The 20,321-nt window shown below is 33.5% G+C and overlaps 2 protein-coding genes across 2 annotated transcripts; both read right to left on the bottom strand.

The window, feature by feature from the left end:
- Window positions 1-1,642: 1,642 nt before the first annotated feature.
- LOC112500998 (senescence/dehydration-associated protein At4g35985, chloroplastic-like) lies at window positions 1,643-5,008 on the bottom strand. Its single transcript, XM_025104620.1, has 5 exons — window positions 4,412-5,008; window positions 4,159-4,289; window positions 3,389-3,555; window positions 2,760-2,844; window positions 1,643-1,899 (listed from the first exon to the last, which is right to left on the bottom strand). The coding sequence occupies exons 1-5, from the start codon at window positions 5,006-5,008 to the stop codon at window positions 1,743-1,745; spliced, it is 1,137 nt and encodes a 378-aa protein (XP_024960388.1). The 3' UTR covers window positions 1,643-1,742.
- Window positions 5,009-8,432: 3,424 nt separating this feature from the next.
- LOC112501113 lies at window positions 8,433-19,903 on the bottom strand. The gene is made up of 14 exons (XM_025104769.1): window positions 19,704-19,903; window positions 18,164-18,219; window positions 17,879-18,053; window positions 16,201-16,302; window positions 15,547-15,618; window positions 15,264-15,380; window positions 15,058-15,135; window positions 14,179-14,241; window positions 13,986-14,082; window positions 13,391-13,469; window positions 12,801-13,012; window positions 11,830-11,975; window positions 11,013-11,135; window positions 8,433-8,896 (listed from the first exon to the last, which is right to left on the bottom strand). The coding sequence occupies exons 1-14, from the start codon at window positions 19,800-19,802 to the stop codon at window positions 8,744-8,746; spliced, it is 1,572 nt and encodes a 523-aa protein (XP_024960537.1). The 5' UTR covers window positions 19,803-19,903; the 3' UTR covers window positions 8,433-8,743.
- Window positions 19,904-20,321: the final 418 nt, after the last annotated feature.

The following is a 20,321-nucleotide window of genomic DNA, read 5'->3' on the forward strand; positions in this document are numbered from 1 at the left end:
ATATCGATATATTTTTGTCAAATTTTTATGATATATTCAAACATATATTTTATTCAAAAATAAAAACATCATCGTTTTCTCAAAATCACATAAAGTCATATTATAACATCGACTGAGATAAAGAATAAAATAAAATATTAAAATCACTATATATCTCGCTGTATTATACGAGTACGTTTCTAATATATATATATATATATATATATATATATATATATATATATATATATATACACACACACACAATGATATTAACATAATAAAAAAAAGCTAAAAACACCTTAATAACCGTTACATTAATTGATCTAATAAATATGTTTAAGCAGGACTACAACAACATTTTTTAATTAAAAAAACTTATCCCTGTTTCTTATTCAAAAATAAATGAAAATTAAACAAAATTCGAACGAAATAAATTATACCAAAAAAATTCATATTTTTCTCGTAATTTAATATTCATATTAATGTACTTTTAATTTGTTTTTTCATAAATTTTTATTTTTCATTTATTTACCATTTTCCCCTGAAACCAACCACACGATGTAACTTACGGTTTTTCCATTGAAAGTTAAACTTTTTAGAATCCAACATTTGCCACATTTTTTATGAAATTGTAAACCGTCAATAGTTATTGTATCAACTTTCATGATAGCATTCAGTTCATTGTTGACGTTTGCAGATTATAAAAAATACTTGAGGTAGTGTTTGGTACGCAGACTGGACTGGACGGGACGGGACGGGACATGACTAATTGTATGTCCCATGTTTGGTACGACTAGGACAACACAGGACAAAACTGTTAAAATGACCATATTACCCTTAAATGTTGTTCAATGTTATTTTATATCAAAAAAAAATTCCAAACGAACGGAATCAAGATCATTTCTATAGCATCAAAACGGGTTTCTGTAAAGAAATGTTTGCTGAAATGCAAATTACGTTTTTGGAAGATTATATGATTTATGGGAACTGGTTTTTATTGATTTTTGTGTAATATTCAAAGAGAATAGAAGAAGAAGCATAAGAAACTACACGAAAACACAGTCTCTGTGGGCATTTTTGGAAATATATAATTAATTATTTTTTTATAATAATTATATAATTAATTATTTTTTATAAATTGTGGAAGAGACGGGTCAATGAAGGAGGCTGTGGTAATTAGGTTTTCTATTGGAAACAAGGGTATTATAGTCAATTGATATTTAGTCCCATGTTGTTCCACCTATTTTGGTGGAACAAAAACCATTAAGTTTTGTCCCATGAAATTTAAAAATAGTCTCATCTTGTCCCATGTATTTTTTTGTCCATAGCATGCCAAACATGGGACTGTTTTTTTTTTGTCTCGTCCCGTCCCATGTAGTCTGCATACCAAACGCACCCTGAAAGTTAATCCGTTTAGTGGGAATCCCAGTTTATTCGTTTCGATGGGGACAAAGATTTTCCGTAAGATCGGAAACCGGGGACGGGATGTTAATCCCCGTATTCGTTAGGGCCGGGGGCTGTTACTAAAAACCAGAGTCGAGGATTACAAAACCCGCCCCATTGGCATTGCCTTGCCCCAAAAGGTACATAAGCTTTTTTTTGTGAAAACCCTTAATTGAAAAAACAAAAAATAGAAGAACAATACACATTTGACCAATCCCTTTCCATTTCCAATGTTCAATACTTGCATACATAATTTCATATGAAAGATTACAATAAATGATCTCAATCTTATTGGAATTTTCTTCATTTCTTATCGTTCATCGAGTTTTAGCAGCATTCCTACGAATGCCGTTGGAGACGGAGGTTGCTGGATTGATTGCCTTTCTGATCTTGACGACATTCCAAGCAGTGCCCGCAACATGCCCTGCAGTCGCAAGCACATTGCCCGTTGCTTCCCCTGCGCTTTCGCCAAACCTGTTTTCGACATTGTAAATTAAATGCATGTACATCAAAGTACGTTCTCTTTAAAGTGGTATACAAACCTAAAGGCACCAGTAATCTACATGTTCTAGACTCAGTGCCATACAGTCCTACAGCACCAAAACCACGAGGGTTTTTAGAAACAATCTTAAGGTATGTTTGTTAGCAGTTTAACGATCTTAATGAGACTCATAGTTTATTCAGACAGCTATGCATGGTTGTTCGATAGTGGCTTAATGATATAGATAATGATCTATTCATTAAGCTTTTAGATAAAACTTTATACAGAAAGCCAAGTTTTTTTCCAAATCTGTCTCTCCCAATTAAAAAACATGCTACTTTTATCTATGAAAAAACAACCTTCATACAGACAAATTTATATACATAAACAACTGTATCCATATAGGATTTTATTGGAGACCAATCAAACAACCCCTTACTGACTTGGAGAGTCGTTGATTATGATTATTGACTTCTCTATTTTTTTTTTTTGTTAAGGGGTAGGTGTCTAGACCAACTTGCACGCACCTCAACTAATGTTCAGGGCCCTAAAAACATCTAGAAAAATCCCCGATGGCCTTAAAAGACGAACTCTATGGAGGAGCCTGAAATCAAAAGCAGCATTATTGACGGTCGATCTAATAACTTGGAAACATTTAAGAAGAAAAAGTTGCAAACGGATTAAAGAACGAGGGTGGGACCCATCTGTATGGTCCACATTTGGTGACGTCTGAACCTTTGACTTTTTGAAAAACTGAGCAGTATCAGTAACCCAGATACTGTTATGCCAATGACTCGTTGGTAGAACGGTTTTTTGGCATTCTAAAAAGCAATAACCATTACAAGGATTATACCTTTCACTGACCATCCGAGTTGCAGCACCAGATGTGGCTGATAAGGTTTGTTTTTGAGCAGCTTCAGCTGCATCCATCACTGTGTCTGCAGATATCCAAGAAAATTAACCCCTCGTCAACACTTTCAAGTTTCTTGCATACCCGACGAGCCGTTTTCCTAACAGTGTATTCGGGATACTGCTCGATTTCGACCTTTCTGTATGTGAGTTTTGTAGTGTGTGTGTGTATATATATATATATATAAGGTCAGGTTGGAAAAACCGCCAAAAAATGAAAATTTGAGGAATACTATAGTAACCATTCATTTGTACTGTATGCAAATCTGCATACAACTAAATAAGTAATTTTTCTAGTATGCACATGTGCATAAAAACCAGGAAACATCTTCATTCACTTGTAATCACATGTGCATAAAAACTAGAATACATATTCACTTACTTTTGTATGTATATTTGCATACGGTACAGATGAACGGTTATTAAGGTGTTTTTCAGTTTTTCAGTTTTATTGAGGCTTTCCCCTAAATATGCATATATATATTTATATATACATACATACATATATATATATATATACACATGCATACATACACATAGAAAAGAAATGAGAACTTGTATTATACTACTTACTAAGTGCATCAAGAGAAGCTAGGAGGACCTCCCCCGGAACCATGCTAAAAAACGCCTTCCCAGCTTGAGACCGAACCATCGGTCCCATGACCGATCCCGTTGCTATCCCGACACCGTTCAGCATTGCTTTACTCATGCTTTCGGTCATTTTAGAAAGCTTTCGTACACTAAATACATGCACATATTTTCGAATGAGAAGAGAGAAGATTTAAGCGTCAATTACTACAACAAAATAGGTTCACTGCAACAAAATTGGGTTTATAAGAAGCAAAAAAATATAAGCGTTCTAAGAGTTTCTTTTATAGAAATTAAGTTTATATGATCAGATAAAAAAAGGTCATATCTAAAAGTGTTTCTTTGGGCATCGTAACAAGTTCTTAAAACATTGTTAAAATAAAATGTCGTATTAACTATTTTACATGACACAATTTGAAAAAATGTACTATAAAAAGATGTGTTTATAGATCAATTCTCAATAATGTCCTATAACATAGCTAATACGACACTTTGTTGAAAAATGTTCTAAAAATCCTGATAAAACACTCAAAAACCGTCGTATAAGCTTATAGTAACACTTTAAGATAGAACGAATTATTATTTGGTCTTATAAACGTAAATTCTAGGCACTTCAGATATATTTAACGTCCTATAAACCCGATTTTATAGTGGTTTTCTAGTACTAGATTGTCCATTGTTATGTCGTCTAATTTCATTCTAACAGCTTATTACAACATCAAACACAGTCTAGAACGGAATTTTTAATACGACACCTTTTTAAACTTTTGTTGATTCCGTTCTCGTTTCTCGAACCATCGATCTTCTTGCTTTCGGTATTATTTCTCGAGACGCCATTGATTTCGTCCGCGGGCTGTGATAAAATCGTCTTACCTCCCTTTTGCACCTGTTTTGCATGATCCCAAATTATTGAATCTTGTAATATAAATATTTAAGACATTTATTATTTATATATATTTGACGTCGTATAAAACCAATTAAGAACATTGATTAATAACGAAAACGAACCTGGTTCGTATACGCATTGCTACATATAAAGATCCCTTTAACAATCTGACCGGTTCCTCCAGCGATCGCCTTCGCTAGAAAGTTATTGTAAGCATCGACCTTGGGAGCGAATTCTTTCCAATCGATATCCGTCTTTCTTGACGACGAACTCGAAAAGCATGAATGTTCCTTCAAGAACTTATCCAACAACCTCAAATTATTCTCACCAGAAAAGCTCACTCCATAGCTCAACGGATCGTCGTTCTTGATCACCGGCAACGAGAACAAGTAGTGAAGATGGTCGAGCTTGACGACCGGTTCGTCTTTGGTCAACGGCCATTGAAGATCGTCGCCAACTTTGATGATGTTGGCGAGTAGGGTTTCTTCGTCGGAGATTTGGATGATGGTGAAATCTCCTGCGGCAAGTTCGACTGCTTCCCCTTCGTCCATTAGATGAACTTTGGAGGAAGGTATGGAAAGGAGGATTTCATGTTTGACGTTTTTCGGTTGCGGGTGGTGGTTCATGGCGGTCGGCGACTGCGGTGGCAGTGGTGGTGGTGGTGGTGGAGTTCTGGGAGGAGAGAGTGTTCTTGGTTTCTTGGTTCCACAACAGCTCATTATGTTAGTGTTGAATCTTGTGCTTTTGTGTTCCTAATGATGATGTTGAAGCTAGTGTCATGTGTGTTTTTTGTAATAGGAAGAATAGGAGGGAGAGGGAAGGGTGAGGGTAAAAAGGGAAATTTGTGTTTCTTGCAAGAATAATAGTAGGAAGTAGGAGTGCTCAAAAACCCGATTAACCCGATCAACATGATCAACCCAACCCAATACGAAATAATTCAATCCGAAGTAACTCGATTGTCTAATTGAGTTGTAAAATTGTCAAACCATATTACCTAGGTTGATATTGGGTTACTATTATTTGAACATAACCCAACCCGATGAACCCGATATCCTTTTTATTTCTTGGATTTATATGATTGTTGAATTTCTATTAGTATATACATTAACAATTACACTGTCATGTATGCTTTCATATACACATATTTTCAATCTATTCATATCTTTATATAACTCATTCGTATATATGTTCAGTAAATGTGAACATATATATGTGAATTGAGAAAATTAACTGAATGTGATATTCGTAAGAAGTATGGATAAGTTGTATCAAATGGTTGATTATGAAAAAGAAATTGTGAATAGAGAAATAACATATTCTAGGTTAAAAGAATATTTTAATGTACCAAAGTATTAACCCGACCAACCCGTACGAGTTGGGTTGGGTTGGGCTGCACTTTGGTTCGGGTTGGGTTGGATTAAGATTTTTTAAACCGCAAGAATTAAATTAAGTTGTTCAAATGTCTTCAATCCGATCAAACCAACCCATGAACACCCCTAGACAGGAGGGGGAGGGTGGGTGAAAAGGGAAATTTTGTATTTTTAAGAAGAACAAGGGGTAAAAGGGGAATTTTGACAAGAAGGGAGGGAATTAAGGCTTTAATTGATGCTTTTGTCATACAACTTTATCTTATTCTTAACTTTGGCATATTTAACTTTCGGTGAGAGAAAGATGAAGTGAGAAAAATGGTATTTAGGTAAATTAACACCGAGTGTTTCGATAAGATTTTGCCGGGACAAAATGTTTTAGATTATTGGTACAGTTCTTTTTCGTTTTTCCATTTTCTTCGTTCATTTTTACATTAACATGTTGTACATTCGACTTCTAATGTACAACATGCTAATGCAAATAATGGATGAAGAATAAAGATCCATAAGATATTGACTCAGAAAAAAGGCGATTTCGACACTGTTTTCCTCTTCAAATGCTTATCTTAAAGGCATCTTGTTCCCTATTCATGTGGCAATACGTTCTAGATCATCTGTTCAGATACCAATGTCTCATCTGTCAATTCGACAAAGGCAAATCCTTAGACAAGGGTTTCTTCGATATCACACATATTTTGTTCTTCTTTATCGTCTTCAATTCAAAAAGGATCAGATTCTTAACTCTACACATATAAAACCGTTTAATATTTTGATTTAAAAGAGAATAACTTCGTTAATATTACTATATAATAAGATACAATTGAAACTGCGTTGTGAAGACAACTGAAATGGTAGCAAAAACCCCTTTACTCAGACACACATATATTTACATATAAAAATATACTATTACTAGCAGTAATTAAAGAACAATTACAGGTTTCGTCATCTTTTATCCGAAAATATCCACTCAATTCAACGATACATAATATAAATATATAAAACATTTAATTTATTTGAAGTATTCAAAACTGTAACTAATTAAAGCGATTTTTTAATCAAAATTTAATTAAAAAAAAACATCTTACATTTCATCCGATGGTCATACAAGGGCATGTCTATTAGCATCTTAGGAGGTGTTTGGGATTGCTTATTTAAAACAACTTATGTTTTTCTATAAAAACACTTATCAACTTATTATAAGTTATAGGGCAAAATGCATAAAATAGCAATCTACTTTTATAAATTTCTTTATTATAGCATTGTACTTTCAATTTTTCTTATTACAACAATGTACTTTCAAATTATTTTTTATTAGGACATTGTACTTTGAAAAATTTACCCATTATAGCATTGGGTAACCTTTTGATTTAAATTTACCCATTATACTAGGTTTTCATGCCACCTCATTGTCCATGTAGGCTGTCTACATGTACTATAGTGATGTGACTTTTTTACTACATCATTGTACTTTCAAAATTATTTTATTATAGCATCTACTAGTTCTTATTAAACACTGTATTTTTAATTTTAATATTTAGATATTTTACATGTTTTTTTAATAAATGTATTAAATGAATTAAAAAAATTCTAAATTATTCATTAATATACCAATATCAATAAAACTAGTAGAACACAACTTATCTCGCTAATATTTAAAAAAAATGTGTTTTTTGAAAAAAGGAAAATAAGAATTTAAATTTTTAACAAAAAATATTATCTTTACTTGACGAATATATTATATTTGTTTAAAAACTTTTACTTGACGTATAAATTAATTAGATTTTTTTGAAGTATTTATTAATATAACAATATTAAAAAATTGTAGATAACAATTTATTTCGTTAATATTTTAAAGAGAACTTTAAAAGATATGTATTTATTTGAACAACATAAAATAGGAAAAGTTGTCTTTTTTACAAATAAAATATATCTCGAAAATAATGTTGCATATTTATTTAATAAATATTTTACTCTAAGAATATTTAATTTGAATGCAACCTAAAAAGAAAAAGTAAAAAAAAAATTAAATGTTTTTTTAGATAATAGCAATGAAAAATGAAAATAACTAATAATAATTTGAAATATGTTTTTATTTTAATTTTAGTTAAGTCATCAAAATGATGTATCATCCACATCACCTCATTAAAGCCATACAAGTAAAAAAGTCAAAGGGTTAACCGGTTTAAAAGGTAACAGGTTATCCATTGCTATTATGGGTAGATTTTTTAAAGTACAATGTCTTAATAAAAAATAATTTGAAAGTACATTGTTGTAATAAAGAAAAACAAAAGTAGAATGCTATAATAAGAAATTTTGTGAAAGTAGTTTGCTATTTCATGCATTTAACCCTAAGTTATAAGAGTTTTAACTTCTTCAAAAACTCCTCATTACCGGTTTGGCACCGGTATAAGTTGTTTATCCAAACACTCAAAAGTGTTTATTACCAGTGTCACACCGTAAYAAGTCAATAAGTTATTTTTATAAGCAATCTCAAACACCCTCTTAATAGACTTAATAGGACTCAACTTATTCGGTCAGCTATACATGACTATTTAATAGTAACTTAATGATATAGAAAGAGGTTTATCCGGTAAACTTTTAAAGAAGCTTTATACAGAAAACCAAATTCTACCCCCACCAAATTAAAGAACAAGCTCTTCCCATCTATAATAAAAACTTTCTTAATTTATCTATACAAACATATTAATCCAAACAGACCAACCAAACAACCCTTAAATTAGCATAATAATTGAAAATGGCTGCAAAAAAACTGTAATGCAAATCTGTGTCACTTTCCTTTGACAAAATGAGTCTTACATGAGGACTTGTAATAGTAGTAGTTCCTTTAAATTACACAACAATTAAATTTACAAGTTACAAAACCAACCCAAACTACACCTGAAGAATCAATCAATTGAATTTAATTTTTCTTTTTTTTTTCTTTTTTTTTTTGGTTGCAAAATGGATGAAAAGAATGGAATGGCTGCTAGTTCATGGATGAATAACAAATTAACAATACCTGGTAACTTCTTGTTCTCCTAAAACCCAATATAGAATTAATCACAAGCAATCTGAAACGACCCGAAACTACACATCGTACTTCTTTGGTTGCCGCCAGTGAGCCAAACTTCTCGACAAAGAACCAAGGATCGAGATCTTGCTTTGGGCTCCTTTCCTACCGTATAAACGCTTTGCTGCCAAATCTGAAAATTTCTTGCCTTTCTCCATTGTTCGTTCGATCTAACACCAAAATAGCAAAAATAACCCATCATGGATTTCATTTAATCTAAAGATCAAATCTATTATAATTTGTATATCTTGTTTGTATAGATAACTAAATATTTGTTTCCGTTCACTGGAATAGCATCTCATTTCTTCTATAATAACTAAACAAACCCAGTGTATCCCACTCAAAAGCAAGGTTGGGGTGGGATGAACGGATATGCCCTTTACCCCAAAGGGTAGAGCGGTCATTTCCGTGAAGATCCCGCACCTTGTGCAAAAGTACGAGTGGAAAGAAAAAATAACCAAGGCCTATAAATACTTCCAACAAGGGGTGGCAATTCTGTACCAAACCAAACTAGCCAACATTTATACCAACTGTACCAATTAAATTTGTATCCATTACAGTTGGTTGGTAGTATTGTAACAAGTATGCAAACTTGGTTGTTACACGGTGTTGGAACTCCTATACCCAGTACCATGGTACCGACTTATTTAATTATTCATTAGTTTGGGTTGGATTCTGGTGAGAATGAAAGTTATGGTGAGAAGAGAAGAAGAGATCTCCACACTAAGATCAATCCTAATTGAAGAGAACCACTAGATCAACACTAATGAGATACACTAGATCAATTTCCTTCTAAAGCACGATCATTGGTTGTTTTAGGATTAAAAGTGATCAAGAGTCCAAACCTCTTCTTGCACTTCTCACCTTAACACTTATTCTCACACGATCCTTTGTCTTTTGTATTTTTTATACATCAAATATTAAACATTATAACTTTAACTATTTTGTTTGAACATTTGAATGTTAGCAAGTTCTATTCTTTACATTTAGAAACTCGTAAACATCACATATGGTACCTGAAAATTCAAAATGCAACTCAAAATTTGAACAAAATGACAAGTTTTTATATATTAACCTGAAGTTGGTAAAAAACCAATACCAATTAAGTTGGTACCAAGTACATTTGGTTGGTACATGGTACAGGATTTTGTGTACCAATTATAATTGGTTGTTACACGGTATTGGGGGAAAAAACTTAGTACCGTACCAAATCCACCCCTACTTCCTCCATCCCAAAACAAGTGTCTATATTTCTATTTTTTAGTTTGTTCCATAATAATATTCAACTTTCAAAAGTAACACCTACTTTCCAATGCTACCCTTGAATATGAGATGAATAAAATCCATTACTACCTCTATTATTAAAGGTAAAATTGTCATTTAGTCCACTACAAAGTTTAATAGTTACACATTTCTAAAACTGTATGCCCTTTTCATTGTAGACATTTATTTTGGGACAGAGGGAGAGGTAACCATGGGCATAAAAGAAAATAGGCACCGGTAAAAAGAAACACCTATCTGCCCATTAGCATTACAAGATATTCCTGATATTTATTTTAGAGCCTATTTGTTAGCAACTCAATGAGCTTAATGAGACTCGAAGCTTATTCGGTCTGCTATACTTGACTAATTGGTAGTGGCTTAATAATATAAAAAAGTAAATTATTCAGTAAGCTTCTAGGGGAGATTTATGCAGAAAGCCATGTTTTTTCTCCAAACCTTCGCCTTCCAATTAAAAAACACGTACCTATCTATGAAGAAACTCTCCCAGACAAAAACTTTCTCAATCTATACAGACAAATTAATCCACACAGACAACTTCATTCATATAGGACATGATGGAAGACAACCAAACAGGCCTTAGTCCTCAATTTTTCTAAATTTTGTCTTATTCAGGCATTTAATTATTAATAAAAAAAACTCAAGAAACTATTCGTCCAGTTAAATACTTCCTTTTTTAGAAAGGGGATTAAACTTTTAAGAATAACTATGAATCATATATCTTAAATACCCCCAATAATAATGAAAAAACAGAGTAATATAATGGATCAAATCTAGACCATGAACATTTTGCAACCATCATTAATGGGAAAAAGAGGTAATTTTGGACTGGAACTTGGCCACAAAAACATTGTTTTTATTATTTTTGGGAATACCCAAAAGGTTGCACCTGTTTTTGGACGGAGGGAGTAATAGATACAAGTGTGTGTGTGTGTGTGTGGTGTTTACATGTGAATGTGAGCATTATTTTCGAAGAACAATTAAAGGGATTATCAAGAATCTCACCTTGTGTATTTTCCCATTCCTCAAATGGTATCGGATACCAGACCAGTTGATGGACTGAGAAAAATGTGAGCGAATTGCTGAAATCGGGTATAAGAAGTTATCCACCACCATTGCAACAAAAACCTGATCATATTAGATTTGACCAATCAATATAAATGAGGCTCATGATTGACTCTTGCACACCCTCTTAGGGTAAAAAAAAGCTAATTAATTATAATGATAAATAAATAGAAGAGCTTTGCAAGAACAAAACCAAAGCAAATGGACCCAGTTAAATCTCATGCAGGGGTAGGGTCTTTTTTTGGGTTTTTTTTTGGGTGGGGGTAGAGAGGTTGTTTACATGAAGACCTCTGGCTTGCAGAACAATATTTAAAAGAAACAAGAGAGCAAGCTACATGTGAAAATGAGTGCAAACAAGCAATACAACCAAACCAGATGAACCCAGTGTATCCCGCCCAAAGGTGGGACCCGGGGAGGACAAGATGTACACAGACCTAGTGTCTACCCCCAAAGCGAGCAGTTGTTTACGTGAAGATCTACGACTCGTGAAAAGTGTTCTATTAAGATAAAATCTTGAAAAGTTGACTAAGAGTAAGCAATAACATACAAACAGAAGCAGGTACAAGAAAAGCATAACCAAAATGCATCAAGAATTTGGGATGGCAAAAGGCTGTTGACATCTCTATCAGGAATAGATGTAAAGGAAACACAAGGCGGCGTAAGAGGGGATATAGATGAGTTCAAAGGTCAAATAAATGCATCGCAAAATCGTCAAAGAAAGAGAATTTGGCTTATAAGATGAGTTATAACAACTTACCAAACACCAATTATAAGCACTAAGTGAAAGCGGTGGTGCCTCAGGAGACAACATGTTACATAGCCGAACTTCTATTCTTGTCAAATTCCACATTGAAAGAAGTTCAATGCCGGTGCATATGACTAGGCAGCCAACAAGTATCAACCCTGGCAAAAAACCATTAGAAAACATGTTAACAACATAAACTGCAACTGCATAAGTAAATTGTTTCATTTTGATTTATTCATAATCATAGGAAATATCAACAAGGGTCGGATTCCAGTGAGAATAAGAGCTATCAGCTATGGTGAGAAGGTGAGACCAAAACCTTTATATATCTTCATATACATTCAACTACCATTATTTATCTTTTTTTTATCATCATGACCGAAAATTTATCAAATTCATGCATGTTAGAAATTTGAAAATAAAGGTAAATGAATATAGTTGAAAGTAATTGAATCTAATTGAAGGTAGAATCGATGAATGTAGTTGAAACAAAATTAAGTTAGATCAAAAAGTCAACTCATCCACTAGCTCAGAGGTGTTCTCACCATTCTCACCATAACTCTTATTCTCACACGATCCTTCGTCATATCAACAACTGTGCAATTGTGAAGTCCATAAACATAAATTCACTGTCACTTCCTTACATGAAACAAAAAAAAATGAAACCAAACAAGCCCAGTAGAGCTGACCTACCACCAACCAAAAAGGTAGAGCCGCAGTTTCTATGAAGACCCCCGGCTTGCGCGTAAAAAAATTGTGAAAAAAGAACATAAAAAGAAATCGCAAAAGAACTTGAAACAAGAAAGACAGTGCTGAAACTTGAACCCCGAAAAACGAGTTGGAAGCAAGCAACCAAAATTCAAACAAAGAAAACATACAAATGGAAGCAAGTACACGAAAACAGAACCAAGGTAGGAAGGACTACACATCCCTAGTCTAACCTAGGATTCAAGGGGTCTGACCGTAAGAAAAGATAAGGTTACCTTTAGGATTGAGAACAGGTTCTTCGGCTATATTGTCCTTCAAACGAAATCCTAGTGCTGCCACAAGATGAAATATAGCCATGATATATGGGGATACGAATCCCCAAGATAGGTAGCAATGCACAGAAAATAATGCCCGATTCATTATCCAGTTTATATTTGTTGTGTATGACTCCAAGACGAACGTTTGTTTTCTCAAATAGTTCCAGTACCTACACAAAGGCATATAAAAGATCAAATTCAGTAACTTGGGGTTGTTGGTCTTAAATCGCTGTTCTCTACCACACTTGATCAACTATGTATAATCAGACAAAGGTGGGTTCAAATGAAAACCGTTAATATTTTGAAAACCTGAAACCATCTATTCATGATGAATATCGTGACATATATTCATGATGAATATCATGAATAATGAAAATCATGATATTCAAGATGGATTATATATATACATATATATATATATATATATATATATATATATATATATATTTGAAATCTAGGGTTATTCATAATGAGTAATTCATGAAATAGTTGGTTCTCCGGTTGTCAAAATATTTACGGTTCTCATATGAACTTTCCCTTATTCAGACCTTGCAAAAGTAAGATCACTGGCAAGAGGATGAGGGAAAACTGCAACAGGAGGTGATGTGATGAGCCTCTTATGAGCACCTGGAAAAAGGATACTGATATAAGCAATTGAAAGTGGTAAAACAGGGCATATAGAATGGCAAGTGTAGTAGATTTGGCGCCAATATAAACCGTACCACATTCAGAAAATAAAGATTGAAGAATCATACTCCCTCCATCCCAAAAATAAGTGTCCACATTTCTATTTTAGTTTGTCCAAAAACAAGTGTCCACATTTCTATTTTAGTTTGTCCAAAAACAAGTGTCCACTTCCAAAACGAATGCGTACTTTCCAATTCTACCCTTGATTATGAGATGGTGAAATTCATTACTCCCTTTATCATTAATTTAAGGGTGAAATTGTCATTTACTTAATTAAAAGTGTAATAATTACATATTTCTGAAATTGTGTGTATTTTTTATTGTGGACATTTATTTTGGACTGAGGGAGTAACATGTTTTCCTGGATAATGTATGCTTCAAATAGCACAACTCTTGCTAAAGAAACTCAGCAACAGAATTAGCAATAGATAGACAAACAATATAAAAATGCATTACCTGCTATAGCCGCAAGAGTCATATCATCCGAGTATCCACCATCACGAAGCTCTGATACGACACCATGTTTGTCAGTTCTGAAATCATCTGCATGCATCTGCAAAAGAAAGCCAAAAAATCACATAGATCAATAAACAAAAGGACCTTCTATTACAAGCATTAGGAAGTCAAAATAAGGGTGAAAGCTTCTTGCCATCATGCAGCCTCCCCAAAGAAAGAATGTCCTTCCACCAGTTGCAAATCCCATTGAACATGGCTGTACAGAAAATGATATTAGTTGAAGAGGCAAAATTTAAGCAACTTAAGGGTGCGTTTGGTATCAAAACAAGACAGGACAAAACAGAACAGTTGTTCAGCGTTTGGTAAGACAGAAGGGGACAAGACAGAATTGATAAAATAACCAATTTACCCTTAATGAGTTGTTTATATCTTTTACATTTTGATTCATTTATGTAACTTATTAGATTATAATAAAATAAATATTTTTATAACAAAATAGAAAGTTTTCTTCAAGACAATTAAAATGACACCAAAACAAAAGGTTTATGTAGTTTCCAATTTTTGATTAATACTTTTTCTATATTATTTTTTATTATTAATATTTAATAAACTATATAAATGAACCAAAATATAGAAACCATATAAAAATAATATGTTGAGGGAAATAAAGTCAAAGTTCAAAGAGCATAAAATACAATAAATAAGATTTAAAGAATGAGTAAAATGTAAAGAGGGAAGCGTATTTGATGTTTTAGATGAGAAAGGTTTTATTTTGAGGTTACATTAGTAAAATATAGGTCAGTTCCACCCTGATCCATGGAGTGGGGGTGGAACACGCCTGTTCCACTCTGCTCCTGTTTGTTCCACATAAAAGTCCGGCCAAACAAGAAACAATGATCCCTATTATGTTCTATCCTTTGTACCAAATGCACCCTTAAGGTTCTCAATGTAAACAAATTAAACCAAGGCAACCCAGAAAAAACATGTCATTAATAAAAAAGAAAACTATTAAGCATCTGTAGACACAAATACAAAGCATATGGGAAAGCCATAGTCCTTCGACATGCTTTACCATGTGATATTCATAAATACAGTAACTTCCCAAACTTCCAGACGGTAAATCAAGTGGGTAGCCAGTTTGAATAAATATCTGCATAAATTAACTGCCGAGTTAAGACAAGTAGAGATTTGAAGACAAGAAAAAGGGAAAACATTAGAATCAAGAACTAAGTACCATCTATCAGTAGATGGGAGGAAGGTGCATCAGCAGGATTATACCTCAGGATTCTTTTCCATCTCTGCAGTGAGAGCACCAACTGATCCAGGATGCAGCCTAACATCATCATCTAGAAACAATACATACTTGCTGCCTTTATGCATTTTTTCTACCCCAACCTGCCATTCAAAACGTGTTACAAAATGAGTATTATCTAATGGTATCTTAGGAAACAACTAATTAACATGATTCCTGCAAGCATCCTACATGTGCACAATATAATCTATCCTTAAGTAACTTCAATGTCGCCAAGAAAAAAAATTCAGAAGTTGACTTAGAGCATACCAACTGGTTATGAATTTTTTGACTACACGTTGTGGATGGGCCAGCTACAACTATTCTTGCATCAACATCATCCTGCACATATAAATAAGTAAGGAAGAGAATATAAACTGAATAAGCTAAAAGCCAGCTAAAGACTTTTGAGGGGTATATGGATTGTTGTTATATCCAGATGTAGAACAGCAAAGGTAGTGCGATAAAGCCAGGGAAAAGAAGTTGCCATTTGGAAACCATCAAAACTTTATCATATCTGTTTGACAAAGATGCCTCTTTATCATATGACAGCAAAGGCTATGTAACAAAGCCAAGGGACAGAAGTTGTCGTTTGAAACCCTCAAAACTTTACCATATAACTGTATTAAATTTGGTTAAGTACAGTAAAGAGAATAGAGAAGTTGCTATAGAAGAGCCTATGACTTATGATTAAGCTTAAAGATGTTTCTGAAAGGACCACTCCCAGTTTATCTCAACAAAAACTTGTATATAGTTTATAATTTGATATATCCAGAAAGCAAAGTTTTTAGCATACTGGAAGTTGAAATCGATTGAGAATCCCATACCTTTACTTCTAAACAGACAAAGACGGAATTGCAATAACCAGTACAGAAAAACTATATAAAAAAAAAAGATGTTATTTATGCAGACTATTGAATGTACCTTAAAATCTAGAAGCAAACGAGATACAGCATGATAAGCTGGGTCATCAGTACTATCCACAACAAATAGGAACTCCAAGGGGCCACCGTAAAGGGAAGTCAACTGCATGTGGTAATCCGTATCACTAACCATGATGAGTACTAATAAACACCCATAAATAATTGAATAAAAAAATGTAAAACTTGAAAGTAAAGAAGTCGTAAAATAACAAATAAGCACCTCTCCTAGAGGGGGGGCATTCAAGTTACCAACGGAGATAGTTGGACCTAGTAATATTACATCGATAGAGGGGGGATGATTAAGCACTGTACAATCATAGGGATGGGAGAGATCTAATCACCTAGGTCGGTGACAGTGGCATGAGCAAAAAGACTGCTTGGGTTCTCATTAGTACCAATACTATTTCACCTTTCCACATGTGCAGCAAAGATTACCAAAGATTGCTTCTTGGGTAATTTACCCCCTTTCTGGTTGGAAAATATACGTATTTTCACCAACAAAGTAACAAGCCCCAAGCAGCTCAGCTTAGCTAATTTTAGCTCTTTAAAACTTGGTTTAGTGGTTTATGAATGACTAAGACTAAGCAGATTCAAGTGGCCTTTTGTGGAATCATTTATAAAGCTACTCAAAGCCACTTGTCTTGTACGGCCATCAAATAGTAGCATTTATAATAGATCTAAATGGATGACAGAAGTATTGCAGCTTGAAAGAAGGAATGAGGCAGTGGCGAAAACTAGCCAGCAGCAGGCTAGCAGTCAAATATAGAACCTATAATTTGATGCTCATGATTAGAAAAAGACGAAATCAGGTGTCAATCCAAAAATCCAGAAAAAACTTTTTGGAGTACCCATCTGTGAGGCGTGATTCTTCCAAGATTCCACCAAACAGTATGTGACCAAAAACATGTTAGATATGAAAAACTGTCTTTTTCTTCTCTAGCTGAAATCAGGGTGCTTAACATCCCAAGCTCGAAATTGCTCAAATATGTCTCAACTCTCAACAATTCTTTAGATTGACTTGAGATCAATCAGATGTGATATTGATTATGCTCATTTGTAGTATTAGTAACACTAAACAGATTGATGTTGTGCCTTCTAAAGGTTAATAAAATGATATTTAATTGAAGCATATGATGATTGATGACCTCAACTTTAATCAAACATGAAAGATGGACGTACATTGAAGGTAAGCAGCATTAATTTTTGTACAGCTGTTAATACACTCGATCTTGCCCAACTATCGCATAGATGGGTTGAGCAGATACTTTGATAAAAGTGTTTGGCTATTTGTCTATTACTCAAATATCATAATACCCTTAAATAATGAAAAATAAGAGAATCTTGTGTATAAAACTCGATGCTATCAATATGTTGTAATAATAGTCAATGGGTAAATGGTAATCTTAATTGGATCTTTGCAAGAAACTTTGCATTTATTTTGGGACATGCCAATAAAGAAATTGCTGAAATTATTTAGGAATGAAGGGATAAATTTCATTTATTCATCAGAAGAGACATTTCAAGGAAGGCATGTGATCTTTTACATTGCGTCAATGTCGATGTTCTCTATGTATGGGTGGCATGCACATACAAAAAAACTAGAAAAACAATGTCCAAATATATGAAGACCTTGTATTCCTCATGTGGAACAATTACATAGAACATATTTTGTATGATACCTGGGTTCTCCAATTGTGCAGATTGTGTTCTCCGAAACCTTTCAAGGGCATTACAACTGTGACCCCTGGCAATTGGATCTGTTTTGAATGTTCGAGGTCATGAATATCATGACTAAGAAACGGAAAGTCGTTGCCTTCTTTCATACATTTCTTCATCTGTCTTATTTCTCTGTTTCTGCAAGAGAGAGAATAGTTTGATCTGAGGTTTTAGTAACATAAGCAATACAAAGAACGTATCTTGTAGCAAATGCCACAAAAACTAGGTTAAGGAAACCTGTTTGATACCTCACATAAGCTGCACCGGCCCATCCAGCAGCCAGAAGTAAGCATATTACACATCCCTGCAGCATGAACATTTCCTAATATCAAAAAATATCATGCTAACATGACAAATGACATAGTAAAACCCAAAAGAAGACCAACAACTTAGACTTCATGACCGTTATATAAGATTTCACCAGAAATTCAATATTGCAGAAACTGCCCTAGGCAATATAATCTGACAACCTATGAACAGAAGGCATACACCTCCAGAAACCACCATCACCAACCTATGGCTAACGATTAGTCTTAAAACAGTTTGAAAATGAAGCATAGTCACCAATTATTACTTTTGCTATATGCATTTGCAGTGATATTAAATTCAGTTGTTCAACAGAAAAAAAAACACAAACCATAGCTTATCAATCCATAGATATGTGATGAAGGGTGCTTCTACACTGTATGACGATGGAACAACTTTCTTAATTCCAAGTACAGCCGTAGCTGTGTACAACAAAGCATCAATTATGGACCCCCTCTTCTACCATCTACATTGACTTTATAACAAAAGCAAATATCCTAATAAGCAATTCAAAGGACCTAAATTCAAGTATAGCATTTCAAAAATTTATTCAGATACGTTTGCATTTAAATCTTGCAGTCGTTTACTAACAAGGGATAAAGGTCGTGCAAGAACTCCGGAAAAATTTAAGACGAATTTAACATTATTGCAGCCAATCACTGAACATATAACCACCATTAACCTTATCCACTAAAACCCTACTTCCAATGAACCTGCTGTGCAGTTGTTGATATACAAAGTTATAAATCAAAAGATTCTAACCAAAATCCACATCTCAAAGGGAACTTGTCACAGTGTTAATTTATTCCTTAAGACCAGCAAGAGAGAAATGATAATCAGGCAAAACATGCAAAGAAGCTTAAAGTGCAAACTTTTTGAAATCTCTAAGCAACAAACAAGTCAATTTGGCAGAAAACTTGCTCCCTTCGCTCAAGGGAAAATAAACAACATATCGTTTTATATTTTGGTCTCGTAGACTAACTTTTCACTCCAAGATTCATTATTTGAACCTCAAAAAAAGTCAGTAACTGCATTAAACCTTATTAGAAAAACCACAAATATAAACAGGTAGACATTTAGTTCGAAAAAGTATCCAAATCGCCGTTGGTTTTAAAAAGTACTCATTTGCATCTAGTACATATTCGTTCTGCAAGTTAAAACCAACTTTTCTAATCGTAGAACACTGAAAACACTAAATTGCAAAAGAAGTATTTCTAACAATTAAGCCATTAACTCATACAGTTAGCAATTTCGAGTTAAATCCAAGTTTCTCGAACGAAGAAGGCACCTAAATACCACGTCTAGCTTACACAAAAATTCACAATAAAGACATCAAACATTATATGCAAGTATAAGTTATCTCCACCAGATCCATGGAGCACAGAGTTAAAATCAAACTGTAACACTGAACTAAAAGTTAAACCAAAAAAAAAACATTATCTTGATAAGATCGTAAGATACACGAATATACAAAATCCGAACCTGGATCTGAATAAAAACGGCAAAAGGACTACACAAGGCTCTGCTGGCGGAGAAAAACAGCGCATGAATGGAGTCGAAAGACCAAATGATCTCCGTCATAACTAATAACGGAGAAAATGAATCCAGTAAGCGTAGAGTGAAATCAATGGAGGAAGAAATTTGAAAAGAAATGCAAATAATTTATAGTTTATGCCCCTTTCTCTCTCAAATCGCCATGATCGAAGAGGAAGAAAGGACAGTGATAGAGGAGAGAGAAAGGGTAAAAAGTGGAGACCGCCTAATTTATATTTTCAAAGGACAGGGTGGGATTGGGGAAAAAGGATCCGTCACACCTTCAACGATGTGGTGTGGTGGGTCCATATTATTAAAAACAAACCATTCTTATAATTTGATGAAATATATACATCTATATTGTATTATAAAAGTATTTGATAAAAATTTTAAAAAATATTTTTCATGCATGAAGTATTGTTTATTAATACATATTATTTAAAATTCAATATTACAAGTAAATTATGTATAAATACAATTTATTAAAGCTTAATGTTTAATTTATGTAACTAACTGCAGATAAATATAATCAAATATTAAATATAAAAAATCTAAAATATAATTAGA

This window comes from Cynara cardunculus (assembly GCF_001531365.2).
Source record: "Cynara cardunculus var. scolymus isolate 2C chromosome LG 17, CcrdV1, whole genome shotgun sequence".
Classification (NCBI taxonomy): domain Eukaryota; kingdom Viridiplantae; phylum Streptophyta; class Magnoliopsida; order Asterales; family Asteraceae; genus Cynara; species Cynara cardunculus.

Excerpts from the sequence above, each read along its gene's own strand:
- LOC112500998 (XM_025104620.1), bottom strand. The coding sequence starts at position 5,008 with ATGAGCTGTTGTGGAACCAAGAAACCAAGAACACTCTCTCCTCCCAGA. Across the intron at positions 2,845-3,388 it reads AGCTTCTCTTGATGCACTTA|ACACAGTGATGGATGCAGCT; the intron begins GTAAGTAGTATA and ends GGATATCTGCAG. Across the intron at positions 1,900-2,759 it reads ACTCGGATGGTCAGTGAAAG|GTTTGGCGAAAGCGCAGGGG; the intron begins GTATAATCCTTG and ends TGTCGAAAACAG.
- LOC112501113 (XM_025104769.1), bottom strand. The coding sequence starts at position 19,802 with ATGACGGAGATCATTTGGTCTTTCGACTCCATTCATGCGCTGTTTTTC. Across the intron at positions 18,220-19,703 it reads CCGTTTTTATTCAGATCCAG|GGATGTGTAATATGCTTACT; the intron begins GTTCGGATTTTG and ends TTCATGCTGCAG. Across the intron at positions 8,897-11,012 it reads GGAATGGGAAAATACACAAG|ATCGAACGAACAATGGAGAA; the intron begins GTGAGATTCTTG and ends TTTTGGTGTTAG.